We start from the raw sequence: 24944 nt of genomic DNA on the forward strand, positions 1-24944 counted from the left end.
CAGGCTCCGAGCCATCAGCCCAGAGCCCGACGCGGGGCTCGAACTCACGGACCGCGAGATCGTGACCTGGCTGAAGTCGGACGCTTAACCGACTGCGCCACCCAGGCGCCCCTATATAATTACATTTAAAATACATTTCAGGGTAGTTTCCTTTAATATTAAAAATGTAATTCTTGACAGAAATGAATTTTTGAATATTTTTGTAAAGGATATTGAGATCTTGGTATTTTTGTTCTTAGAATTTTATATGAATATAAAATCACACTTGTTCTAAAATCATCACTTTAGGGAAAACAATACATTTAACCTTTCACTGTGGAATAAAAGCTGATGTTGAAATCTTTTAGAAATCCAGGTACCCTTTTTATTCTCTGGATTCTAGAGTGACAAGAGAGCTCTGAGGAAGAAAGACTCAAGTCCTATAGTCTTGTTCGGGACAATGGACACACCCCAAAGGGATGGGGTTATTCTGAGAAAGGAAAAATCAATCCAGACACAGAGAGGATGAGAGCAAAAGAAAGGTAAAATATGAGCCAGATGTTCTTCAGGACAAGAATGAAATTTGATCCCAAGTGACAGGCAAAGGGATGAGAGACCCAAACTATTTGACTTTATTTTATGAAAGCTTTAGGAGTATGGAATTGTATAATTTCAGAGGAAATTAATAAGGGAAGAATTTTGGAAACATACTGCTAAACCAACATACAAACAACTTAATGCCTTAAGTAGAAAAGTCATGATATATCCACAGGAGACAAAAATTACAGAGTTAAAGCCTAGCCAAGGACATAATCCTGTAATCCTACTAGAGACCAGGATCCTGCAAACAGAAGGAAAAAAAAAAAAAAAAAAAATATATATATATATATATATATATATATATATATATATATATATATATATATAGTGTCTGTAGAAGAATAATAATGAGAACCTTCCTTGGAGTCTAAAGAATATAAGACTGGCTTTGCCTCTAAATAGATGTGTAATTCAGTTTATTCATCTTAGAAATAGAAATGACAATATGCATCCCACATAATTTTTCAAGGGCCAAGTAAGAGAGTGTATGTAAAAATATTTAATAAAGTGATATATGGATGGGATCCCTTATTATTACTGTCTACAGTGGGTATCTGTTGTTTTTGCCTACCAGGCATGCTTTCCCATTAATTTGGGAATAGCGATCTGTTTTTCCCTTTAGTCCAATCCCGTACTTTCAGTGTAGATTAGTCAGAGAGGGCAGACCTCCCCCTGGAGGGGAGCCTATGACACAGATGAAGCTGGGGAGTATATTACATCAACCCTGGGCCTTGCCCTGGTGATTTCAGAACAATCACATGAGTCAAGTCAAGCCAATAAGCATTTAGGACTTTTGTTAGAGCTGGAGGAAAGGGAAGCACTTTATGTTGTGAGAGAGTGGGGGAGCAATGTAAGTTGGTGGCCATTTGGGGAAAGCTTGACTGAGAATGAGCTAACCCAAGAGGGAAAACAGAACCAAGAAATAGTGAAATAACATTCTGAGATATCATCAACACCTAGGATTCAGATGTGCTTGAAACCAGAATTGCCCCTGGAGTTTCCAGTTGCGTGAGTACATAAATTCCTCTTTCTGTCCTAACTAGTTTGATTTGGTTTTCTGTCATTTGTCATCAAAACTGTACTAGCTGAGTCCCTATAATTAGGGAAACTTTAACTAGAAATTATTAGTGTTACCTGGAAAAGCTCCACACCTAATTTATACTAAAGCAATTACAGTTGACCCTTAGACAATGAGGAGGGGGTTAGGGTTAGACCTCCTTGATTGCCTCTGTCATGAATCCTGTGAAGACATGAATAACATCTGGACAGTTTTCTCCAGCAGAAATGTATTGTTTAGGTCTTGATGTCTTCCATGGTGTTTTCTTGTAACAATAATGGCATTTTCAATGGTGTAGACTGTCCAGACTTTCTTGATGTTCTCAGGGTCCTGTTTCATAGCATTGACTCCTCTTCCTATAGAGTACTGTATGTAATGAGACTTAAAGGTCCTTTGGATACCCTGATCTAGAGTGAATTAGAGATGATGTGTTTGAGGGCAAGTAAACCACTTTGACACCTTCAGTGTTGAACTCCTGGGCTTCTGGGTCACCAAGGGCATTGTCCAATATCAAAAGAACTTTAAAAGGCAGTCCCTTACTGGTAAGGTACTTCCTGACTTCAGGGACAAAGCATCACAATGGAACTTATTTAGAAAAAAGGGTTCTTGTTGTCCGGGCCTTCTTTTTGTACAACCAAAAGACTGGAAGCTGGTGTTTATATTTTCTCTTCAAGGCTCAGGGGTTAGCAGCCTTATAGATTAGGACAGTCCTGATCATAAACCCGACTGCATTTACAGAAAACTGTAGAGTCAGCCTCTCCTGTCCAGCCTTAAATCCTGGTACTAGCTTTTCTTCCTTACTAGTACATTTGTACATTTTCCCCCAGAATAGGGCACTTTCTTCTGCATTAGAAATCTGTTTAAGCAGATCTCCTTCCTCCTCAATGATTTTCTTTATGGTGTCTGGGAACTTGTTTGCGGCCTCTTGGTTGGCAGAAGCTTCCTTTCCTGGTACCTTGACATTTTTTAAATCCAAACCTTTTATTTTAAAGATTTTATTTTTGAAGTAATCTCTATCCCCAAGGTGGGACTTCAACTTAAAACCCCCAAATCAAGAGTCCCATGCTCCACCAACTGAGCTAGCCAGATGCCCCTAAAGCCAAACCTTTTTAAAATTATCAAACCATCCTTTGCTGGTATTAAAATTTCCAGCTTTAGTTCCTTCACTTTCCTTTTGTTCTAACTTGTCATAGAATGACTTTGCTTTTTCATGAATCATATTAGAGTTGACAGGTGTGGCTTTCATATAGCAATCCTGCACCCATATAAAAGCTGCATTTTCGATATGACATAAAAAAGTATTTCAAAGAAAGTGCAAGGTTTTCGTGCCTGCTGGCATAGCTGCAATGGCAGCTTCAGAAATCTCCTTTTTTTTTTTTTTTAAAAAACAATTGCACCCTTATGCTGGGTTAATTTATCTTGAAATGGTGGGCAACCCCAGCTGCAGACCTCAATCTATAGACATAGCAAGTAAATCATCTTTCTCATGTAACGTCATGACTTCTTGGGAACATTTCCAGCATCACTAGTGGCATTTCCTATGGGTCCCCTGGTGTTATTCAAGGTATATGATGTTACACTAAACTCAATGAAAAATATTTGAGAACCGTGAGAGATTGCTTTTTACGGTGATGCAGTTTACTGGAGAGCCACACTGCTCAAGCAGAGATGATTAGTGTCACGGGGCATTTCAGGAGGATGCTCCCAACACTTGAACTCACTGCAGTAGCAACGGGAGGTGGCTACCAAATTATTGCTATAGTGCAGTATGTAGTTTGTTTTCTGCAGTTATGACTCAATATAGCATTCTTACATTTGTTTACATTTCTTTCAACTGCAAATGGTGCCATGAATGCTCTGTGTGTCCACAAGCTTTGATATATTTCAACTTTTCTGTAGCAGGTTCGTATGTATTTTGTGGCAGTAAATGATAAAAGAGACTAGCATCTACCTATGTTTTATGCATTCAGACATACTACTGTTTTCTTAATTTGGCGGGGGGGATATTTCTAGGCTACATAGTTTGCGAGCTTTTTCACATTGTCACAAATCTCCACAAACTTTTCCAATATATTAACTGAAAAAAATTCCTCACAGAAGTGGACGTGTGCAGTTCAAACCTGAGTTGTTTAAGTGTCAACTGTACTAACTGGTCATAAAATGGGTGCCAAAAGAGTAAATGCTCTTCTGGTCTTGAAAATCCTTACTCTCGGGGTGCCTGGGTGGCTCAGTCGGTTAAGGGTCCGACTTCAGCTCAGGTCATGATCTCGCGGTCCGTGAGTTCGAACCCCACGTCGGGCTCTGTGCTGACAGCTCAGAGCCAGGAGCTTGTTTCCGATTCTGTGTCTCTCTCTCTCTGACCCTCCCCCATTCACGCTCTCTCTCTGTCTCAAAAATAAATAAACGTTAAAAAAAAATTTAAAAAAAAGATAATCCTTACTCTCAGTCTACTTCCTTTATTATTATTTTTTAATGTTATTGCACTTGCTTTTAATTCCCTCCTGGCCCTTTAGAAAATGACCTTTGAGGTACCTGCGTGGCTCAGTCAGTTAAGCACCCAGTTCTTGATCGTGGCTGGGGTCATGATCTCACAGTTTGTGGGATCAAGCCTCACATCAGGCTCTGCACTGACAGCACAGAGCCCGCTTGGCATTCTCTCTCTTCCTTTCCCTGCCCCTCCCCCACTTGTGTGCATGTTCTCTCTCTCTCTCTCTCTCTCTCTCTCTCGCTCTCTCTCAAAATAAATAAATAATCTTAAAAAAGAAGGAAATAGCCTCAGCCTCCCTAGTTTAAAGCAACCTAGACACGATGCTACAGAAAGAGATTTAGTTAACAGAGGAAATAGCACCACAAGTCTGACATATATGCCAGCTGAACACCAGAAACTCAAAATCGTGCAACACTCAGAAAGTCCTTCAAGGTTCAGGCAGTTCTCCAGCTTCTTCCCTGAGCTCCCAACCTTTACCTCAGACTGTGACATCCTCAGCTGTGTGTTTGGTGTACTCCACAGCCAGAAACATCCTGAACATACCTGGTCCCCTGAGGGAAGACTTTCAGTAGGTTTCTCACCAGCCTGCTCACCATGCAGCTGGGCGTGGGTGTTGTGGGGACGTGGGAAAATGTCCACCACCACCAGGGGCAAAAGGAGCCCAAATCCAGTTTCTTTTCTCTAAGCCTCTTCTCTGGGAGAGGATGTTCCTTTATCCAGATTAAAGAGCATGAGGAACAAAGAAAGCCACAGTGATATTGAACTTAATTTCAAGTACCACTCCTTTCATAAGAACGGTTAACTGGTAGCCAAATGGTCTCATTATTGTTGCCAATAAACAGTAAAGGTGCCAAGAAACCAAAGCAGCACTGGAGAGAAAAGGAAGAAAACCAAGGGTTTAGATAAGTTGTGAAAATGGATATCTGGTCTTTGAATAATTAAAGCTATTCAATCTGTAGGATGTTAAAGAAATCCCTAATCTACATTTATGTTAGAGCATGTCGTTACTAATCCAGGACATGAAAATTTTATCATTATAGTTATGGACAATTCTGCCAAAGAATCTCACTTATTGGCTATCAAAATAAGAGAAATGCTGAATTATAGAATACTATACATTGAATATTTAATAAATTAATCCCCTGTGCTCATGGTAGGAGTTCTAGAAATAATGCCTGTTGCATGACAGCACTTAATCAATATACTAGTTAATAATAATCATTTGAGAGCAAGTCAATGTCTAATAGGTTTGCAACCCAAATTAGAAGCACAGAGAAATCATACTCAAAGTTAAATTCATTCTTAAAAAGATCATTGCTAGTTATGAATACTTAAAGGAAAGGAAAGAAGATTGAAGCTTTTGTTGTGGTTGATTCTTTTGAGAGTTCCTGGGTCATTAAACATGAGCTTATTCATATAAATTTTGGCCCTGGTATCTGTATCTTATTATTTTTATTTCATATTTTTTCACAGAACTGAGTTGTACCAGATTCTCTTGGTTGCTCAGCAATAGATTCTGACTCTGAAATCCATATTACTTCTCAAAGGAGGAAGAGAAGGAGGAAACAGGGAGAGGCAAGGAGGAGAGAGAGAAAGAAGGGGAGGGAAGAAGAAGAGAAGGAGTAGAGCATGGAACAGGAAGGGATAAAGGGAAGAGACATGGACAAAGGAAAAGGAGAAGGAGGAGGGAGGAGAGAAAGATGGACGAGGGAGCATGGAGGCAGTGGGGAGGACCAGACATCTCACTCATTTTGACATAGCAAGTGGACTCTAATTTTTTTATATCAAATATTATAAAGTGAACCTCAAGATGTGCACAGAGTGGGTGACGGGAGCTCCCTATTCCTAGAGAATTAAAAAAATACTATGCCATCAATCCTTGATTAGGACACAAATACTTAATCTTAAACTTCTGAGTGTTAAACAATTTAAATGCAAGTTTTTAAAATAGATTTAAATGATTAAACATGGAGTTAGTAGAAGCTAATTTTCTTAGAGAATTGGTTTTTTTCCTCAGCTTAATTGCATGACATCTGGTAGAAGAAGGTTTAATGCTGGGGGGAGAACATGCTGAAAGCGACTTTGAAAGGTCCTGGGCAGGGGCTTGTCTGCAATCAATCAGATGATTGTTAAGACAGGAAGAGAAAGGAGATGAATAATAGGTTTGCCTCTGTGGCCATTTACATCTAGCTGATAAACATCTATTTTACGTTTGCTGTTCTGGTCAGATCTTCTTGGCAACTTCTTAAATGATCTGATAAGGCTGATAAATCTATTAGAGTAGGCTCACATGGTGGGATTCCCACTTCTCGAGTTGGTCTGGTCACACTTTCCTACAGAAAAGTCCTGTATCAGCCACCTGAGCTATAATTTTCTTACCCCAGGGATATTATGGCGCAAGAAATTGACATAAAGAGAAGACATTGCTTTAATCCCCACACTTCATTGGTTTGATGAAGTTTGAGGAAAACACAAATAACTCAAGTCTATTGAGGATCAGCAATTCACATTTAAAAAGCATAAAGCTTATTAATGGTCTTGAAGAGAAAAGATTCCATATGAATATAAAACCATCATTATCATTGGCAACATGTCCAAATATCTTGCCAACATTTTTCTGATTCAGACTGTTACATTTCACATTAAAATATAATAAAAAGATATTCATAAAAAGACCTTATAAACAGACAAAGCTTGAAAAACAGAAAATATACTTAGGAAACTCCGCGCAAACAACAAGCACATTTTAGGGTACTTTTCCCAAGAGATAATGACAAAGTCCAGAGGTAGTAATAGCAGTAGTAGTTGAAATTTAATTGAGCACTGAGCATCCGTTAGGCACTGTTCCACCTGCTTTCAATATATTATCTTCCGTAATAAAACCCCTCTGCAATAAATATCGTTCTATTCTTATTTCATCAATAAGGAATCAGGAAAGCAAAAATTCCACAGAATGTACTGGTGTATCCAAAGAGAAAGGAGTGAATCTGAACTTGAGGATATTAGACAGTCAATCTCATGTATCCCCACACAAGGATGTTGGAAAGTGTTTACCAGTCACAGAAGACAATAAAGCTGGTAAAGTTGTTGTAAAGGGGAAAGAACAGAACAAAAAAGCAACTAGCCTGTCAGCTTGGTTTAAGGACCTCTAAAATAATAAGCTCTATTTGTTTAGTTTTCTTAACACACTGCTACTCAGTGTACTGAAACACTTTTAAATCTGTGTAGTAACCATGTACCACAGAAAGGACTTGCCTCTGGACAGCTCTGTCTCTGACACAAATTGGCTACAGAGACCTGACATCTTGGTTGCAAATATATTATGTTGCCATCACTTTAAGCATAAGCAAAATAAATATACTCTAAGCATAGGTGAAGTAAAATTAAAAAAAAAAAAACAGATGATAGTAATGATGGCGATATTTTTTGGACTGACAGCAATATGCTATGCTTTGGGCAGAATTGAGCTTAACATGGATCTTATTTACCCTTTTAAAGTTAAATTCTATTTTTCTTTTCATTCCTTCAAGAAGAAAAGTGCTAAAACAGCACTCAGTACTCTACTAGCACTCAGCTGGTGACAGTGGACTATTTATTTGGTTTTAAATAACGTGACTTAACTGTGGCTGTCAGTAAAATAGAGGCCTTAGCATACCACAGGCGCCCACACAGGGTACCACAGGCCACAGAGAAGCACTTAGTAGTTGTGTGTAATCAAATTTGTGAAAACTGATTCAGAAGAGCACTTCACTATTTACAGGAGTGCTATAATAAATCTTTTTGCAAACTATAGAATCTATTTGTATTGTGAAATATCTCTTAATTTGTTTTTAAGTTTGAATTTTTGTGTACATGTGGTCTTCTTAAAGTGAGTCCCTTCTGAAATTAACCTGAAGCCCAGGTTAATCTAAAGAATTAACATAATAGTGGTTCATTTGTTCACTCAATACTCTGAAATGATGCTATGTACTAAGCATATGCCAGGTCCAAGGGATGGCGGTGATTAAGTCCACTAATGCCCTTATGGTGCTCACCTGAGTTGGGGAGGAGACTTCTAATGTGTTAAATATTCCTCTCTTGGAAAGCCAAAGATGAAATACGCACCTTCCTTCTGCAAGACAGCTATCCAGTCATTTCTTGAAGGCAATGCCATAGGTAATCATTTTGAATCCTTGTCGCATATAAACAACACAATAACGTGATGAATTTGTGTTGTCATAAAATATCAAATGTTAAAATGAGAACTGGCAGGTCTTGGGGAGCTGAATGCCCCAGAGTGCTAAGCTGTACCTAAAGGTTGGATTTTTCAGTGTTACAGCCTGGAGGGACCTCAGATTCTTGTGTCCACCCAACCCTCTCTTCGGTCCCATACCCTATTCCCGCCCCCCCCCCCCGCCCCCCAGAAGAAGAAACTCCTGTTTTCTAGTTTGAGAGAGTAGCTGAAACTGGAATTAGTCAGGGCCTTTTCATCCTCACACTTTTTAGCTGATTTACTGAATGATTCCGCTTCTCCTTCTCAGAAAATCTGAATATAAATGACATATTTTAGGGTTTGAGGGGTGGGTTCCCTTGCTCCCTTTTGGTTAAACTTTACATGCTTGTAAGTAGAAGGTGTGCTGGCAACAGATGATGGATGGTAAAAAAGAACTTCTGCACGTACAGCAGGAGCAGACCTGCTCTGGGCTCAAGTCCCCTTAGCCCCTAACTGACCCACGGATCCCCCTGAACTCCAAAGGCCACTCTGAGAAATAGGCTGGTGGGCGGGCGAAACTCCAGATCCCAGAATGCCGAGGACGTGCCTCCCAACCCCTCTGTAGCCGGTTCGCTCCTCATTGCATTCCGGGAAATGTAGTTTCTTTCTAATCAGTAACCCACACTCTTGGAAACCAGGGCTGTTAGGTTTAAGGGATCCGCCCCTCCAATGGCCCCGCCCTCTCCATTGACCCCGCCCCAGGTTGCCCAGGAGATGAGAGACGCCGAATCTTGGTCGGTACTGCTGGCGTGGGGAGCATGATAGGTGCAGAAAAGAAATCCTCCGAGGTCTGAATGTGGAGGTCATCCATGGAGAGTTCTGACAGCTTCTGCCAGGACTATTGCAGCAGTAGGCAATACGGGTTTGAGCTCGGACCCACGGACTTGCTGGAGCGCAAGGGCTCCCTGACCCTCCGCTCCCATCACAAGAAGTACTCGAAGCCAGTGTTGGTGTATTCTTGGTGAGCGAGCTCTCTGCAGTCCCCGGTCGCTGGGAGAAGGGATGGGGGAGGAGAGGAAAGGACAGCAATAGAGGGCAAGGGTGGAGAGGCTGGAATAAACAGAGAAGAGAATAAAAGGGGGAAAAAGAAGAGAAGAGAAAGGAAAAGATGAGACAGGTGAAAAAACTGGGAGAGGTGACAAGGGAGACCAAAGAAAGGGAAACAGATCTTCGAAGTGGGGATGGGAGGAGGGCACTGGGAGTTGGGGCAGCAGGAGGAGATAGGAAAGCCTCCAAAAGCAGCTCCCCAGACACACTGAGACCTGCTGCAGCCAGCTCCTGTCTACCAGAGGTCGTAGATTGCCCACACGGAGGATGGAGGCGAGGCTGTTTGCAGAGGCCTGGAAATCACTTTTCTGAGATAACTACTTAAAAAAGGAAGGGTCCATTAGGACACCAGGGGACAGCAGGAGGGAGATGGCTGTCCAGAGGATGGCCTCCAGGGCTGCCATTTCTTGGGGGCAGTGAAGCATACGGGATGATTTGAAAGAGGTCCCTAAATATTCCCTAGGCCACTAAGACTCTACTGGCCAAAGATTACAAACTGGCATCTCCCAGTGGCTAAGGCCAATGGACATAGTTTTTTTCTGCATGCACTGTATTTATTTATTTTTTTTAATTAATTGCCCACATTTAAAATTAAGAAATAGTACATAAACCTTCAGGATTGTGTCTTCTCTTGAAAAGTTGAAGGTCCTGGCAGCAGGGGATTTATTCCTTCTTGCAGTTATTGGAACTGAGCACTGTCTACCCTATAAGACGGGAGTTCCTTCTCTGGGAATTTCACTCATAGAGGTTCTCGCCTGACTCCAGGAGGCGTTTGATTTACTTCATCTGCTTTGGGTTTGGGAATTCAAATTCACCTAGAGATTCTCTTGCTTTATTAAATGTTGCAGTGACTAATAGCAAAACCATGACAACTGGGAAAAAATTAGGCATTAGGGCATTTAGAACTTTGTCTTTTGGGTCATTTTCCTGTATTATTGACAATAATTACTTTCAGAGTATTTGGGATATTCTGAGGCAGAGGGTGGAGACAAGGGAAAAGATTGTCTCCTTTATACTTGCCTTTGAACAAAGATGACTGATTTGACTTGACTCTAGCCCTAAGGCTAAGCCCTCCTTGATCCCATTCATTCATGTAATGTATGTGAGCCCTGCGGTTTGTGTCGTGCAAACTTTCTACAGCCTACCCACTTTCCTATAAGCCCACTCCCCTAATTTGACTTCTTATCCCTAAAACTGACTCTCTGCCTATCTTGAACTCAGTGTTAGAAGCTGGATAGATTTGGAACCCAACGCTATACAGGGAAATAGAAAATCCTCTCTTAGCTTCATACTGGGCTTACCTCACAGACCTCAAGTAAAACACAGCTCTTGTGTGATTTTGTTACTCCGTGAAGATGAGGTCATAATATAAATCACTATTAGAAATGATTGTTAAAGAGAAAGAACTTTGTTAAAGACAAAGAAGAACTGCTTCTCTCTTATACACTACCATGACTTGTGGACATCATAGATATCAAATAGCAGAACTACAGAAGAACATAAATGAGAAGGAGATGAGGAATTTGGTGGGGGAGAAGTGTGGTGCGACATGGAAGTCATCTGGTCACTGCTGAAAACGTAGAGTTCTCGTGCTGTTGGTTTTAGAAAGAACATTTGGGAGCAGACGGAAATGAATTCAATTCAAGAAACATTCATGTGTCATGCACTTTGCTATGTGTTTGAGACACAGAGGTAAAGTAGATTCAATGAGTTAATTTGGCAAAAGCATTTAACACCATGCCTGGGCATAGTAAGTGGTCAGTAATACATGGCAGCTAATACTAACTTTTTAAGATAATATAATAGTTAAACACTTGGACTCTAGGTTTCAATACCATTTCTGCAACATGTGATATGGCAAGTGACATGACTGCTCTGGGCCTCTGTTTCTAGCACTGTAAAATGGGGATGATAGGATTATTGTAAGATTAAACACAATTTATTGTACGTGAAGCACTTTTTAACATATGGCCTGGCACATCATAAGCACAGTAAAGCTTATATACATGTATTAGGACATGGTCATGGACCTCAATGAATTTCATAGATCAGTTAAGAAGAATACCAATAAATTCAGTGTAATTGCTTTGTGCTAAATAGAGATGAGTATAAGAGGCAAATGTAACAGGAAGCGGAGGTTTGTGTGTGTGTGTGGCGTGGGGGTGGGGGGGTGGGGGGGGGTGGTTCCTGAGCAGGGTTTAGAAGGAAGAATAGGAGTTGCATAGGTGCACAAAAGAAAAAAGGCAAGTGCAATGGAATAGTCAGAAGCAACATCATAGGGAAATAGAAATAATTCTCTACAGTGGGTAAATACAGTGGATCCTCATTATTTGCAGATTCTGTATTTGTGAATTTGCCAGCTTGCTAAAATTTATTTATAACCCCAAATCAATACTAAAGGCATTTTCATGGTCATTTATGGACATGCACAGAGAGACAAAATTTTTGAGTCACTCTTCCTCCCCTCTCCCGCACTCCCTCAATGGTCCCAGGTGAGATCAGACAAAGTGGACATTCTGCGTTCTTATTTCAGCTGTCAACTGTAAATAAGTGGGGTTTTTTTCCCCCACCACAGTCTATTGAGCATTTTTGTGCTTTTTGTGGGTGGTTTCATTGTTAATATGGCCCCCATATTACTGAAGTGCTGTCTAGTGTTCTTAAGTGCAAAAAGGCCGTGATGTGCAGGATGCAGAAAATATGTGTTAAATAAACTTCATTCAGTCATGAGTTATAGTGCAGTTGGCAGTGAGTTCAATGTTAATGAGTCAGCAAAATATATTAAATAAAGTATATTTAAACAGAAGCATACATGAAACCAGGTTATATATTGATTGGTTGATGAAAATGTGACCAGAGGCTCACAGGAACCTACTCCTTTATTTCCCCTAGGAGCAATGGTTCACTATTTGCTAATTATTTGTGACAACTTTATAAAACATAGCATCCTCAAATAATGAGAACTGATCATAAAATGTGAGAAACATTTACATTTCTTTGACTGGGCTGTGCCGCTGGCATCCTTATTTTCCTTCTGTAGCCAACTAGTCACCAAGATCTGTCTTAAAAAAAAAAAAACCAACTGTGTAAAGTTCAAATCCAAATGCATAATCTAATCAACCATTATGTTTTTATGCATTCCAGTCATAATTGTTTGCTTTCTATTAACTTGTTATATATTAAAACTTTTATTAAATTTTAATCTTTTATGAATGACTTTAATTGATGAATACTTACTATCTATGATATACCATTTGGATGACCTCTCGACTGAGTATTTGATCAGTTAAGTTACTGTACCTCTAGGCTTCCAAAGTAGAATCTGTAACTGGGAATAATTCTGCTTTACCTCTTATATAGCTTAAATATTTGCATGATTCCCGTGTTTCTGTTTTTGTCGCTTGTAATGCAAGTCTGTCTGAAAACCATCTGTATATAATAGACCTGGTGAAGTGATATACCCAGCATGGTTGTTAAAAGTATCTCCGGTCCGTTACTAGAATAAGACATTGCCCCGGCACCATATCCTCCTTGGAGCTGGAGTGATGGACACAGCATATCACCTGCATCACACTGATGCTTCTGTGTCACAGAGACCTTTCCTAGAAATTATTTTTCTCTATTCATTCATGTAGCGTATGTGGAGCCGTATCATCAGATGGCTCCATGAGAATTCCGAGCTGAGGGGAAATCTTCTCTTGGGATATCTTCCCGCTCATTGGAATGATGGAATACTAAGAGCCAGAACAACTAGATTTGCCCTTAATGAAAATTCTCTGGTGTGAGGCTGCTTCTTATATTGTTATGTATGTATTTTAACCCATCTCTTCATTGCCCAAATCGACATCAGGTAATAAGTGATGATAATTTAAAGTCTAAAAAATCATTTGAGTCTCCATGGAGACAGTTCATGCTCTGGTCTCCATGGTGACACCTAGAGTTTTAAGACCTCAGGTTAATTTTATGTATATGTAATTTCAATTACTTTTCTCCCCTGCCTAAGCCCTAGGTAAAGAGCCTGTGCAGTTTACTCTTCCATTTCCTCACCTCCCTCCCCATAATAGGAAGAAAACAGAAAGAGAAAGGAAAAGAAGGATGAAAAATAAAATGCAGTGATAATTGTGGGGTAGGGAACTTCATAGTTTTACAGATTTCTATGGAAAATCATTTGGATTGGGGAAAGAAAGAGCTTTCTGTGATGCTCTTCAGACTCACACTCTATTGTGTCGTCTGAACAGGGTACAGTTAAGGTACTCCACAAGCAGGGGAGAACCTAGTTTCAAGGCAGATAGATATCATTAGTGTCCTTCTGAAGAAAATAGAGCTGTGTTTTCTAATTTGCTGTATCATTCCACCTGTACTTAACCAGTGACTTTCTCAGGGACTAACCTGGAGGTATTTGGAGTTCTTCACATGACTCAGGGCCATGCTAGAGTTACACAGACCTTCTCTAGCCAGCATCCCCCTCCTCCCTCCAGCATAGACTTTGGAGAGAAGAGAGAAGAGCCTTTAGAGAGGCTTTTTTTTTTTTTAATTTTGGCCAATAATGAGAGGTGAGAAGAGCAAACCTCAGGACAAGGCATAAAGACACCGCAGGTGCTCAGTTAACATTCATCAAAGAAATGAACAAAATGAGCGGGCAGAATGAACACACACAGAAACCCAAAAGGCACTGGGATGGGACCCTCTATTTTATGGTGTAAAAATGCCTGGAGGTAAACAGTCTACAGGATAGCACAAACTCATAATAAAGCCAGAATCCATTTTCACAGCCACGATCCTGATGTAATAGGATGACACTGAAGTATGTTTGGTCACCTCTATGTAAGTGAGCTTCGAGGGATATAATGTACTCCTCTTCTGATTTGAATGGTGAAGAATTTAAAATAGAGCTCAACTTGTACTCTTACTAGTTGCGGTGCTTAACTTATCAGGGACTGACAGGTACTAAGAAGAAATTGAGTTTATATAGAGACAAACGAATTTACACTTTAAAGAGATATTTTTATTTCTTAACTCCTGCTTAAAAAAAACAATTCTAAATTATAATATCATGTGACCATTTGAGATGGCATTATAGTAGACCAAAGACATGAAATATATTCACCATCAAGTAGATAGCAGAACTAGAAATTTGCACACAACTCAGATGCATATATAAAATTTATTTTCTAAAATTGATCCTGATGGCTTTTCAATTGTTAGTTACTAGGAAAAAATTCAAACTTGCCAACTAAAGAGCATCTCAGTCTCTTCAAGTTTAAACAGCTTGTTTTAAGTTAAAATTGTCTCTTTCAGAAGAGTGCCCACCATTTCTGAGTCCTTCGTCCTCTCCTCTCCTTTCCCCAGTGGATCTGTGTGTGTGAGGGACTGAGATGGTGTGTTATTTTGGAGGTGGGGAGAGGGGCCCCCAGATCTATGTGTGGGTCCTTGTTGTTGCTCACGTCCTCCTTTGTTCAACTTCTGACCCTGCTCCTGGTGGTTTGTGACCAATAGACTTTGTGGAGGACTGGATGTCTCTGCTTAGAGTCTTAGTTCCACTTTGGCTCTTGCTGGCTCTACAGATCCCCCTGTCATGCTTCTCCTCCCCAAGCCCCTGACTTAGGCTGGTCACCCCATAGCCACTGTGCTAGGGGCATGTCATCCCTCAACATGGCTCCCCGCAGATGGCGCTCTGACAGCTTCCATCAAATGCCCCTTGGAGATGGTGTGTGCGTGCTGTGCTCTGCCCAGGAGAGTTTATTCCCATTGACCTGAGAATTATTAAAAGTCTTTTTCTTCACTTTCTCAAGTGATCTGCTTTAAAACCTAAATTAGGAGGTCACCCTATCTGAGCCATGTTTGGGAGCTCCTGGGTCATGTTAATAGAAGCTTAAGAAATGTAGACCTTTTATTTCTCCACAGTGACTGACTTTCAGGAAAAATAATACCTCACTTAGGACTCAAAAATTCCATTTGGTCATTCAGAAGTTAATCAGCATGCTTCATTTTCCTTCATATTCCTGTCAAAACAATCCTAAATCTTCCCAAGACAAATGTGGATGCCTTTAATTTATTAGAGCAAAGGTATTTTACAGAGGTAAACAAAGAAAAGTGAAAAGATGAATATTTGAAAATATAATCCTGCTATGAGTAAGTGAAAAAAAAAAGTATGTAATGAATTCCTTTGTTAAAAGTGTAGGTCTATATGCTTTGAAAAGAAATTGAAAGAACATTCACCATAGAACACAAAATACTTATTGCTGGATGGTAGGTACATTTATGGATTATTTGTCTTTTTCTTTTTTCCTCTTTGCCACTTCTACATTTTCCACAATGAACATGTATTATCTGCATAATAAGAATAAAGTAAAATTACTTTTAAAATTTTGATGTCATTTGCTGCAGCTTTTCCCTGAAGCAGACATTCTCTAAATGATCAGAATGTAGACACAGTGTTTCATCTCTTTTAGAGTCTGAGTCACTCTTCATGGTTTATTATGAGTCTTTTTAAAATATCTTTTTAATTGCTAGTTTTATGTTGGGTAAAAAGGATGATGTTATTCACATTCATTCGGTTTAACCACCCTTTCATTCTTGCCTCTGTTCTATAATGGTAGCTCCTACGCCACAGTTATTTTTAATCTAGTCCTACATTCTTATTCCTCAACATACGCACATACCCACAAATGATCTTCAATGTAGTAGTTTTGGGGAGAAGCACCTTATTTTCTATTTTTAAGATGAAATCTAGGACACACTGTATCCTTTTGCCCTGACTGAATTTTTCTTTCAGTGCTGCTCTCTTTCATGAAATTCCAATCAAGTTCTCTTCCTGAAAACCGGTGGTTGTAGGATTGTTGTGCCTTGACCTTTATGTGAGGTTTTGCTTAACTTAATTGGCGGCCAAAGTAAAATGTCTTGCAAGTTTTGCTTGCAAGATGGATCCTTGTAAGGCAGAGTATGATGGAATGGGCATTTCCACATATGGGTGCACTTAGATTAGGAAAGATCATTGCTGTAGACAAGTCCCTCTGAACCAACCCTCTACTTACTCTCGGGACCATCTCCCACCTGGGCCACAGGAGCCACCAAAGGCCACTCTACATCATAATGCTGCTGAAGTCTTTCCTCTCATAGACAGTCACAAATACTTTTCCACTAAACTTTCTTTCTCTTACTGATGATCTCTTTCTAGGTAAGGGTGTGGGGAATGAGGGAGGAAGTAAGAAGAATTTGGGGTCCAGTAACATTTCGATAAGGTGAGATTCAGTCTATGGACACTGTGATACCCAGGCTCAGGGTTCAAGGTTTTTAACAGCACTAGAACTAGTATTATTAGATAAACTTCTCTGAGTTGGCCAGGGAAGTCACGTGTTGGTACTATTGTCTGTGTGTACTGCTCAGACTTCTTTTGGTTGCAAGTGACAAATACTCAGCTTGCACTAGCCTAAGGAAGCAAGAGAATGAATCGGCTGGTTACAGTCATGAAATGGTTGATTACCAGGTAAGGAGGACAAGGGTGCAGCTCCACCTTAAGAACAACTGTAATAAAAGATGCAAATGCAACCAGGTCTCATTTAGTTTCTCCTCTCTCCTCCTCTTTGTGTACTTGCTTCATCTTATCATTGAAAACTATGGAAAACATGGCTGCCGCAGTTCTGGAATTTATATCTGATGTATCTTTATCTTTATCCTACAATAAAAAGTTGATTTTAATGTGTTTTCAGTATTGAATACAAAAATTCCAGGTTAGATATCCTGTCTTGGACCACATATCTCTGTGGGGTCAACTGAATAGGCAAGGTTAGGTGGAAATATGGCAGCTCTCCAGTAACAATGGAACAAGATGAATATACTAGGAGAAAGGAGTGCTGAGCTGAAAATCCTATAAGTATCTACTATATCCCATTCTATCCTAAGATATCTACTGTATCTGCTATATCCTATAGAGAGGTACTGTAGTGGAGAATGAATTCCATGTTCCAAACACCCCATTTTATAGCAAAAGTTTAGAAAATATGCACTAATATATTAGGGATTTCCTACATTAGCTGTTACTTTGACTTTAAACTTTCCACCACCCCACTCAACCAGAACCTACACAATACGCTTTTAAAAACTTGATCTTAGATGTAATGTGAAAAGATGTAATGTAAAAAGAAATCTTGTGAAGACATTAGATAAATATATTTTTACAATGCTTTGAAAACTTTACTCTGAATAGATTTGAATATTATATTACTGGGTTTTTTTAGATACTAATATTTTCTACTGTTTTCTTTATTTAATTTTCAAATAAAATTACATTTTAATTATTAGTCACATATTACATTTCTTTATTTTGACTTAATTAAGTTTTGATGCATTAACAATTAATTGGCAGAAGAATTATAATATGTTTCTTTGGTAAGATGTTAGATCCCCAATCAGATTGTTCTAGGTTCAATCAAATGGAAGAATTAACATAATATCACTTACTTATTGCAAAGAATTTATCTTTCTTTTATAGAAAGTGGTAGGAAGAAGATTTTGAAATTAAAATGTATGAATGACTTGTCAGAATTTTTTAAACATTTGGAAAAATACTGAGATGCTCAACCAGGAACCAGAAGCGTTAAATGAGCTTTTGAAAAAAAAAAATCACTTAAAAATGTTTTTATTTCTAAATAGCTCTGTTTTTGTTTAAAATATCATTTGTTTTAAATATATATTTATTAAACCACTGCTATGTTGCAGGCACTCTGCTGGGTCTGATTTGGCAGTTAGGTCAAGATTACTATGTGACAGGAGTGGGCAAGGCTGACCAGGCAAATACTACGCATTGTGTTATGTGCTAGTAGTAGGGTAAGCAGGGTGTTCTGGGAACATCCAAGAGGAGCACTTAGGCCTTTTGGACCAGGTAGAGCTTTCTAGAGGAGGTCATCCTAACTCCTAGGGGCTCACATGGAAAACTAAAGGTGGCATGTTAGCTAGTTTTCAGTGGAGAGCATTACTACCCCTTCCACTAGAGTGTTAGGTAATAGGTGTGGACATTTTTTATTGTGTAATTATCAGTATCTAGTAATGTAAAGTGTGTGATTACAAGAATTGTGACTCTTAAATTTTTTTTTAATGTTTATTTATTTTTGAGACAGAGACAGAGAAAGACAGAGTGTGAGCAGGGGAGGGACAAAGAGAGAGGGAGACACAAAATCCGAAGCAGGCTCCAGTCTCTGAGCGGTCAGCACAGAGCCTGACATGGGGCTCAAACTCGTGAACTGTGAGATCATGACCTGAGCCGAAGTTGGACACTCAACTGACAGAGCCACCCAGGTGCTCCAAGAATTGTGACTCTTAGTTTTAGGAATGGTCATAGCATCTTAATAGCATTTAACCATCTATTTATGTGATGCCTAAGTTACATATCCATAATTATAGCCAGATGAGTGGGGACAACAGAGCTAATATATATCTAGGGCCAACACATTCAGGTCAGCTAATTTACATATGGCCATTCATAACAAGGGTATGAACAGAAAAACTCCATGGTGTGTGACCATCACAGAAAAGGAATTCTCTACTCATTACTGTCTAAGAATCCTGAACTTTCAGAACTTAGTGGCACCTACTCTCAGTGTAGAGGTGCATGCCAGCAAAGCAACCAAAATTTCATGCAGGCAATCTAGAGATGAACATATTGTGGCCTTCTATCTAGACCTCAATAGAAGTATATGTATTGTGTGATTTATTAGAGAGATCTAATGTAATCTAACCTAATCTATTGCATGGGTTTTTTAAATTGTATTTGTGTGTGTTAAACCATCTTATAATAAGTATAAATAATTTGGAAAGGCTGCCTGTGGTTGTTTTACACTTATGTCAAAGTGAGTGTAGTGAATGTAAGTAGCATGATCCACTGTAGGTCCTATTGACCTTATCCATACCTTTGTACCTCTGACACTTGAGGACATCAAGGCAACTCAAACATTCTTCTAGACATTAAGATACAGATAAGAAATTTCCTTCTACAATAAAATCATCCAGGCCTGGTCCTGTTTGGCAGACAACTCTTTTTTTCTTTGACAGCATTCTCTATTCTTTATTTGAGAATTGTCTATTTAGACTTTCTGTCTCTACTGAGGACAATTTTGGTAAATTGCTTTTCTTAGAAAGTTACAAGTGCTATCTAGCTTTCCAAATATATTTGCATAGAGTTATGGAAAGTAGTCTTTAATGCTTTAAAATTTTTTCTTCTATTTTGATGGCTATATCCTATTTTAACAACCTTATTAAGATATAACTCACACACTATACATATCAACCTTTTAAATTGTGTAATTCAGTGGCTTTTAGTATATTCACCTAGTTGAACATCTGTCAAAGCAATTGACTTGAGAACATTTTGATTAACATCAAAAGAAATCTTGTTCCTTTTATCTGTTACTCCTGAATCCACTCCCCCTGCCCTCACCAATCCTCAAGCCCTAGAAACCACTAATCTACTTTCTGTCTGTGTAGATTTGCCAATTCTGAACCTTTCGTATGAATGGAATAAAATAATATACTGTTCTATGTGACTGGCTTTTTTTTTTTTTACTTGGCATAATGTTTTCAAGTTTCATCCATGTTGTAGCATGCATCAGTACTCCATTTCCTTTTATTGCCTAATAATATTCCATAATGTGGATATTATATCACTCTATTTTGTTTATAACTCCCCTACCCTTTTTCTTGATTATTAGATGTTTGTCCATTTTGCTTACTTGTTTATTCTGTTTTCTAAAGTATTTAATTCTGCTTTTATCTGCTTTTTTAATCTTGAATTATTGTACATTCTGGTTTCTTTTGGCTTGATTGTTCTATTTCTATGTTTTTGAATTAGATGTTTTACTTATATTCATTTCATTTTTCTTGATATAAGTACTTAAAGCTTAGAAATTTTTTCTGTCTACTGGTATAGTTATATCCTATGGCTTCTTGTAAGTGATATTTCAATTTATTGGTATTTTTTAGAAATTCAGCAATTTAAGTTTGTATTGATCTTTGATTCAAGAGTAGTTTGATAAAGTGTTTAAATATTTTCAGATTGAAGAAGGATCTCTTTAAAAATGTGTTACTCAGGGTCTTTTGTAATTCCATGCAAATTTTAGGATTGTTTGTTCTAGCTTCGAGAATAGCCAAAGTAATTTTGAAAAAGAAAACCAAAGCGGGAGGCATCACAATCCCAGACTTTAGCCTCTACTACAAAGCTGTAATCATCAAGACAGTATGGTATTGGCAGAAAAACAGACACATAGACCAGTGGGATAGAATGGAAAACCCAGAATTGGACACACAAATGTATGGCCAACTAATCTTTGACAAAGCAGGAAAGAATATCCAATGGAAAAAAGACAGTCTCTTTAGCAAATGGTGCTGAGAGAATTGGACAGCAACATGCAGAAGAATGAAACTAGACCACCTTCTTACGCCGTGCCAAAAATAAACTCAAAATGGATGAAAGACCTAAATGTGAGACAGGAAACTGAGGAGAAAACAGGCAACAACCTCTTTGCCTCAGCCAAAGCAATTTCTTACTCAACACATCTCCAAAGTTAAGGGAATTAAAAGCAAAAATGAACTGTTGGGGCCTCACCAAGATAAAAAGTTTCTGCACTGCAAAGGAAACAATCAACAAAACTAAAAGGCAACCGATGGAATGGAAGAAGATATGTGCAAATGACATATCAGATAAAGTGTTAGTATCAAAAATCTGTAAAGGACTTATCAAACTCAACACTTGAAAAACAAATAATCCAGTGAAGAAATGGGCAGAGGACATGAATAGACCCTTTTCCAAAGAAGACACCCAGACGGCCAACAGACATACGAAAAGATGCTCAACATCACTCATCATCAGGGAAATACAAATCAAAACCACACTGAGATACCACCTCACACCAATCAGAGTGGCTAAAATTAACAACTCAGGAAACAACAGATGCTGGTGTGGATGTGGAGAAATGGGAATCCGCTTGCACTGTTGGTGGGAATGCAAACTGGTGCAGCTACTCTGGAAAACACTATGGAGGTTCCTTTTAAAAATTAAAAACAGAAATACCCTATGACCCAGCAATAGCGCTACTAGGAATTTATCCAAAGGATACAGGAGTGCTGATTCATAGGGACACATGTACCCTAATGTTTATAGCAGCACTTTCAACAATAGCCAAATTGTGGAAAGAGCCTAGATGTCTATCAGCTGATGAATGGATAAAGAAGATGTGGTTTATATATACAATGGAATACTACTTGGCAATGAGAAAGAATGAAATCATGCCATTTGCAGCAACGTGGATGGAACTGGAGAGTGTTATGCTAAGTGAAATAAGTCATGCGGAGAAAGACAGATACCATATGTTTTCACTCATATGTGGATCTTGAGAAACTTAACAGAAGACCATGGGGGAGGGGAAGGAAAAAAAAAAGTTAGAGAGGGAGAGAGCCAAACCATAAGAGACTTTTAAAAACTGAGAATAAACTGAGGGTTGATGGGGGGTGGGAGGGAGGGGAGGGTGGGTGATGGGTATTGAGGAGGGCACCTGTTGGGATGAGCACTGGGTGTTGTATGTAAGCGATGAATCACGGGAATCTACCCCCAAAACCAAGAGCACACTGTACACACTGTGTGTTTTATTGCATTGTCATTTATATCTTTCAAACATAAAAATATTTGTTCTTAATTTTTGTAAAAGTTACATGTGTTGTGTTCAGGCAGGACACCAAAAATTGGCTTCACTCTTTCCATATACAGTATTCAGTCATTTATGCAAGGATAATGACCCAAACTCTACCCAGTCACAGGTCAAAAGTTCAAGATCGCCACATGTTATGCTATTGTCTCTCTATGAAATCTAGCTGTAGCTCTACTTGCTTCAAAAACCTATAAAGCAAAAAGACAAATTTTTTCTCCCAGTACATAATGGCAGGACATGGACAGATAACTGGAATAAGCACTCTTGGTCAGAAAGAGGAAGGACAGAAGTGACAGAAATGTCATTCGTCCACAGTCATTCTTAAATCCTGTCAGGTATGCATTGTTTGAGAGCCCATTGGTGCCAGGAATATTCTTTGTTAGATTCTGATTCTGTTAGATCCAATTCTGCTTTCTGAAAGCAGGCTCCCTTTCCCATTGTTCTCTGTGGTCTTTGGCTGTGCTCAGTGTGTGATCTTTTCTATTATTCTCCTTGACCACACCTGCAATGGATGTTGTAAACTATGCTCTTCTGTGAGCTGTTCAGCTTTCTCCGTTCATTTCCTATTTCCAAAAGTTTGGGAGCCTAAGGATATTTTAAAGGATTTTAAGTGCAGACTCCTGGCTTATTTGGAAGAACAATTTTTAAGAACTTCACCAGTATTTTTGTTTGAATCCAGATAGTTCCAACTGCTAATAACCTCACAATTCTTTCTAGTCAGAATTCTGCTATATTTCCTTATTTTTTCTCCTCATAATATCTCAATTATCACTTTGAGACTGCTGTAGTTACAGAAATCAGAAGCCGTGGGAATTTCTGCATGGCTATCTCCTTAGGCAGATGTTTGTTTAAATACAACTTAATTCATTGGGAGTGTCTAACAATGGGGTGAACATTGCTGTGAAGCTCAGCTGTGATAGAACTTTGTCTCAAAAAGATCTCAGTTTTCTCTCTTACTGTTTGAAATCTAAAAGTTGCTGACTCTTCCAACTTTTCAGGTCCCAAATTTCGGGAATCTCTCATTTCCCTTATCTTCTTGTAAATCAGCCAACTTTCTGAATTTACCTCTCTCTCTTTTATAAATACCTTGGCAAAAAGCAATCACAGTTCACACATAGAATTAACAAACTTTGTCCCAATCTCTTTCTCTGGCTGTTCTAGCTACATGAGTTGACTCTTTACCTACTGGGGCTTTGAATTGTTTTGCCTTTCCAGCCTGCAATATCAGTTACCTATTGTCTTTGCCTGCCTTTTCCAATGCCATATATTTTAGATTTTTGTTACAATAATACCCACCCACTTTTGGTACTGATTTCTGTGTTAGAATAGGCTAAACTTAATCCGTGATAACAGCCCTGCAAATCTCAGTAGCTTAAGCACATAAAGGTTTACTTCTTGCTCTCACAAAGTTGACTGTAGGTTGTTGGTGGGGAGTAGGCGCTCCTCCACATAGATACTCTGCAATTCAGGATGATTTAGTCTCTATCATCTAGGAAGTCATGGACTGCTCCGGCAGCAGAAGAAAGAGTTGAGAATTGTAAAAGAGCTTTCACTGTCAAAGAAATGACATCTGTTACTTCAGCTAAAATTTATTTTATTATCCAGTACTAATCAAATGGCGCCACTAACTGCAAGAGAGCTGAGAATTTTAACCTCTTGTGTTCCCAGGAAAGAAAGAGAAAGCATACTAGCAAGCACAATGTCTATCACATATGAAAGACTTTCTTATAAAACTCCCCTCCTAGGTGGGCTCTAGGGCCAGAGTTTTGTCCTTCCAAACCTGAGATTGTTGCTCATGTGCAGTGTTGGCAAACACCTCAAGGGCATCAGCAGATTTAGTGTTTTGAAATTCTACTTAACCCTTTGGTTACAGGCTTTCATCCAAAAATTGGCCGGGAAATTCCCCCACTGGATTTTCAGCCCTTAAATCCGTTTAATGTGTTGGAATTTAAAAACTATGTATTTTATCTAGCATTTTCCATTGTTTCCATTGTGAATTTATTTGCATAACTATGGAAATATCATTTGGCTGTCACTCCAAGAGTTCCCACCTCTGGCCAATCTCATTACCGAGATTTCTCACTACAGTCTCTTGTCTCTACTTCTTCCACTTGTCTTTGACACATTCTTTGCTTCCACTTGTCTTTGACTGGATCTTGGCTGCTTATGAGAGTCCTTGCACACAATGTGATCTGGGGATTATAACTTCTGACTTTGCCAAAAATTTAGTTTGCTTTTAATTTTTCCACTTCCTTGGCTGCTTTTGAATGATTTCTGGGAAGACATGGGGAAAATGCTTATTTGTATAACTATGTTCATAATGGAAGAATAAACTTTAGATTCTATTTATGAAGAAAGGCTTATTCATTTGTTTCTCACATAAATGAAATGAATTGCTTTGAAACCAAAGAACCTTGTAATACCAAGGCAATATGCCTTGCTCATGGGTTCACAGAAGTGTGCATTAAAATGGGCTGTAAGCTCACATAATATAACCTTTTGATGTTATTCTAGAACAGTTAACTCAAATTATTTAAACCAGCAATATTAAGACTGTAGGGAAGGAGCTTATACAGGTGATCAGGTGTTTGCTTTTTGTTTTGCAGGGAAGCAAACTGGTCTTCATGCCATTCGTGTAAGATATATAGTCAAGGTTTTCTTTGGACTCTTGTAATTACCAGTCTATAGTACACTTGAAAAACTCTGTCTCTCTTTAGTCTTACTCTTCCACCTTCCAGAGTGTCTTTATTCAGTCAATATAAGTTGATTCTGGAGGTCAAGATCAAAGAAACCCCGAAAAGCATCCTAGGATTTGAAGATCACTGAGAT

General features: G+C 38.9%; 1 protein-coding gene across 8 annotated transcripts in view; it reads left to right on the forward strand.

Moving 5' to 3' along the window:
- Nucleotides 1–1307: 1307 nt before the first annotated feature.
- CFAP95 (cilia and flagella associated protein 95) overlaps nt 1308–24944 on the forward strand; it is a 184101-nt gene continuing 160464 nt past the window's right edge. For 2 of the 8 annotated variants that reach the window (XM_086684987.1, XM_086684988.1), the window contains exon 1: nt 8734–9337. In XM_086684987.1, the coding sequence (XP_086541113.1) occupies nt 9171–9337 (167 nt within the window). In that variant the 5' untranslated portion in view covers nt 8734–9170. Of the gene's footprint in view, nt 1588–8729; nt 9338–24944 lie in introns of those variants that run through there. The other 6 variants (XM_086684984.1, XM_086684989.1, XM_086684983.1 and 3 more) reach the window with 6 other exon arrangements.

Source organism: Puma concolor, chromosome D4 (genome assembly GCF_028749965.1).
Source record: "Puma concolor isolate L17-30 chromosome D4, mPumCon1.1.hap2, whole genome shotgun sequence".
NCBI lineage: Eukaryota > Metazoa > Chordata > Mammalia > Carnivora > Felidae > Puma > Puma concolor.